This window comes from Crocodylus porosus, unplaced genomic scaffold (genome assembly GCF_001723895.1).
Source record: "Crocodylus porosus isolate Cpor-Errol unplaced genomic scaffold, CroPor_comp1, whole genome shotgun sequence".
Classification (NCBI taxonomy): Eukaryota; Metazoa; Chordata; order Crocodylia; family Crocodylidae; genus Crocodylus; species Crocodylus porosus.
Window position 1 is genome coordinate 2491609 of NW_017728935.1, and position 3960 is coordinate 2495568.

Below are 3960 nucleotides of genomic sequence, written 5' to 3' on the forward strand. Positions count from 1 at the left end.
TGGGAGTTCCTTTGAAAGAAACACTTCCAAAGAACGTCGTGTAGGGAAAGAGTGTAGAAAAAAAAAAAAAAAAAAAAAAAAAAAAAAAAAAAAAAGAAAGAAAACAACATACATGCATTGGATCATGCCGAACTGACAAACCAAGCAAGTACCAGCATTTGGGAAAGTCTGAGTGCAAGCAGGGAGTGTAGCATAGCAAACCTGCGTTTGTCTTGGGCTGTTGACGGTTCTCACTCATATCATTAATTTTTGAGATGCCAGATGAGACACAAAGCTCCCAGAGAGCACTTTGAACTGCGACTTTCCTCGAAAGGGGAATTTACAGTGCAGAGGTTTCCAAATATTCCCCCCCTCGGTGTGATGCCAAATATTGCACAATTATGCTAACGGAAAAGCAACACCTTTTAGCTTGTAGAAGGCCCCAGTTCTTTATTCTAACTTCTGCTTTGCTGCATTTGTTGACTACATGATGCAGAACTAGGGGTGTTGCAACTTCAAATTTACAGTTGGTTATTAAAGTGTATTATTATTATTATGCTGCTTCGGGATAAACAAAGGCCATTAGGCACCTTCCAATGACGTGCCATTAGGATGCTCAGTTTTCCAGTTGAGGAATTCAATCCCTACAGAAATCTGAATCCAGATTTCCACATGGAAAGTGATTTCCTTTTTAAAAGGTTAAGAAGAGAGAAAGAAAGGAGGGGTGGGGGGAAACTGTTGCAAAGAACCTTCCTTCCTCTCCCAGAGTGCCCAAGATTTGGAAATACATATTGCACAAGGTCTGAGAACTTGATTCATAAAAGGCTGGGAAGGAACAGCTCTGATTATGCAAGTCAGCTGCCAGTTTAACACAGCAAGAAGGCAAAAAAAAAAAAAATTTCTTCTGAAACGCATTTCATTAAAGAGTGCCTTGCCTTTTTCAATTGCTTCGCAAAAGAGCCACGGGCAGCATTGTCAGGAGTGTCAGTTGGTCAAGAGAAAGGCAGTGAATTGGGCAGTCTTGGTAGAAGTGTATTCCCCATCAGGTAGGTAAGATCACAATGACCCGGCACTTTTAGTTCCTCAACTCACAGTTCAGCTGATTACAAAATAAGGGCCAAACCCCTGAACATGGTATTCAGGCAAAAATCCCCTCAATTTCAAGTATCCTTTGACTTCATCTGGAATTTTGCATGAATCGACTAGTTCAGGATCAGGCATTAAGTGTGCAAAGAGACCAAAAACTAGTAATGGGCCTGTGGCTGGAAAGAGATAGTAGCTCAATATGTTAGATGCTAGGGGTGGGGCAAAACCTGATTTAGAAGTCAGAAACTATGCCACAAAAGAAATGCTCAGGCTTATTTTGGGGGGGAAAATCCAAGGTGTGTATGGGGGAAAATGATTAGCCTCCTTTATCAACAGAGTAGGCAACTCTCAAATCAAGGCTAGAATGAACCCTTGGGGGTCATGACATCCCATTCAACTCAGTGGGCTCACTGTTGGAGATCATCTTTAAACCCCACAGGGCATACTAGCCTTTTAATTCACAGTTGCTCAGCGCTTACTCCATAGTTAAGAAATACTTCTTTAGAAGTGCTGTGCTACTTCCTGCCCTCCACCCACTTGTGCTTCCCTGACAGCCAGCCCATCAAAATTGTCATCCAACACTAATTAGGTAGATACCAGCTTCATAATATCAATTCAAAGCTTGCAACAGCTTCTGGGAAAAAAAAGGCACCTAATACTGCTTCCCCACAGAGCAGTGTCTGATATTTAAATTTTGGATTTTCTTGGTTTTTCTTAAAAAATATAAATAGCTCTTCATTTAAAAATAGATCCTCAGGTGAGGTATTACAGTAGCCCATATCTTGGCAGTGTAAGGACAAGTGGAGCATTTAGCTGGAGACAGTCATCATGTAGTTTTTGGAAGGGCTGGTGCGACCCAGCATCATTTGGTTTTTGCAGGTGAGCATCCCATAGGAGCTCACGGGTTTTGTTGCCGTTGCTTCGTACAAAACGCAGATGGAGCCGTCCTCACCGATCCGGTACGACACCTCGTACGGGTCTACCCAGAGCGTGAGCTCGCTGGGCAGGAGCTGATAGAGCTGCTGAAGGTTGAGTCCGATCTGGTTAGCTGCCTTGCTGATAATGGGGTCCATTTTGTGGTTGATCCGAATGCAGCGATACCCAGAGCCTTTGAAAGGCTTTTCTGGAAACCAGTGATGTTTGTAGTGCTCTGTAAGAGGGAAGCAGAAGTAGGCTGTAAGCAGACGTGCCATGGTTTTAAAAGAAAGGGGCTATCACAACACAGTCCCCCAGGGAGCCTCACACCTTGCTGGAGGAAGCCAGCAACTGCGAGACCCATCTCAACATACAAAGCCCTTTAAATTTTTTCATCTGGACTCGATGGTCTCCCGAGGTCCCATCCAGCCCTAATGTCTATGAAATCTATGTTGAGGGAGGACTTTCCCAGCGCTAAGAAACGTCTTAGGGCTGGGATGCAAAGGTCTACGTGATCTTCCTAAATGATGGTTTCTCTCCTAGGATGAGGCAGCTGGCCAGCTTGCATCACAGCCCGCTTGGGGAAGTTCGGTACCGCACGCCCACGGCACAGCTGCGGAAACACAACGGCACCGTCACGCCACAGCGCAAGAGAGATCCAGCTCCTATTAAGGCAACGTCACCAGTTTAGCCCTGACAAACTGCAGAGCCAGCAGCTGTCCGGCCCGGGGACAACAGCAGGTTCCTTACTACAAAGGGGAACCAGGCACCGTTTCACACAGCACGACTTCTAGAGAAGTGGTTTGGCAACAAGTGGCCACCGTCTTTGATCGGAAATAAAGCAACTCGCCCCCAAGGTGGTGCAGTAGTTAGCTTCCTAGTAAAGCCCCGAAACAAGCTACCCAGAGGGGCGGTGGACTCTCCATCCTCTTTTTAGACAAAGCCCTGGCTGGAATGATGTAGCTGGGGCCCGTCCTGCTTGGGGCAGGGGCTGGAGTAGGTGCGACCTCCTGAGGTCCCTTCCACCCTCATTTTCTACAGTCCTCCATCCCCGATTCAGGGAGGGGCGGACGCAAAACCAACGGAAGCATTCGGCATCCAAAGACTTTGGATCAGGCGGAGTCTAACAAAGCAGCAGTTGCGGCACCAGCCACCGAAACAAAGAGGCAGCTAGCACCCATGGGAGTCGTCCCACCCAGAAACATGCACCCCACTTGCCCCATGCAGCCTGTGCTCAGATTGCTACTTCCAAGGCTGCTTTTGCCCAAAAGGGGTGAAGACGATGGGGGGAGGGGGGGGGGCTTGGTGAACCCCCTGCCCCTTGGCAGGGCAGAGGTGCCACAGCCCCCCCACATACATGGCACAGGGATGAGCACCCCTCAGGGGCTGCAATCTCTTTTATTAGAGCAACTCAACAGTTGGGAAAGTAGTTCTTCGCAAGCTTTCGGGCACAAGCAGGCACAGGGGAGAAGTGGGGTGGTGCCCGACAGCTTGCAAAGAACCATTCTCCCCCCGGCTTCCAGTGCGCGAGGCCACGTTTACACGCCTTGCACCTGCTCCCCAGCCCCCGCTCACCTGCGAGCGCCTCCTGCAAGGCCCCACTGAAAACCTGCAGCTGCTGCTCGCTGACGCAGCCGCGAGTGCGGAGCAAGCTGGACACGAAGCCCACGGCGGCGGCGATCTCGGGCACCATCTCCGCCCGGGGGCTGCTGCCGCTCCCGCTCCAGCGCTGCATCTGGCTCCGGCGGTGCGCGGTCCCTTTAAGTCTCGGAGGGGGAGGGGGAGGCCGCGCACGGGACTGCTCCAGCCGCTGCCGCTTCTCTAGCCGGGCAGCCGCGCCGCCGGCCTTTAATACGCGCCCCGGGTGACGTCACCACCGCGGAGCGCGCCCATTGGCGGAGCCTGCCGGGTATGCTAATTTGGCGTGACTTCAGCCGGGTGGAAGGAGTGACGCGGAGACGGGAAAGTCGCGGGGGGGCG

At 50.4% G+C, this 3960-nt stretch overlaps 1 protein-coding gene across 1 annotated transcript; it reads right to left on the reverse strand.

Annotated features, from left to right (window-relative positions):
• Nucleotides 1-920: 920 nt before the first annotated feature.
• On the reverse strand, nt 921-3792 carry BTG2 (BTG anti-proliferation factor 2). Its single transcript, XM_019546628.1, has 2 exons — nt 3556-3792; nt 921-2215 (listed from the first exon to the last, which is right to left on the reverse strand). The coding sequence occupies exons 1-2, from the start codon at nt 3713-3715 to the stop codon at nt 1875-1877; spliced, it is 501 nt and encodes a 166-aa protein (XP_019402173.1). The 5' UTR covers nt 3716-3792; the 3' UTR covers nt 921-1874.
• Nucleotides 3793-3960: the final 168 nt, after the last annotated feature.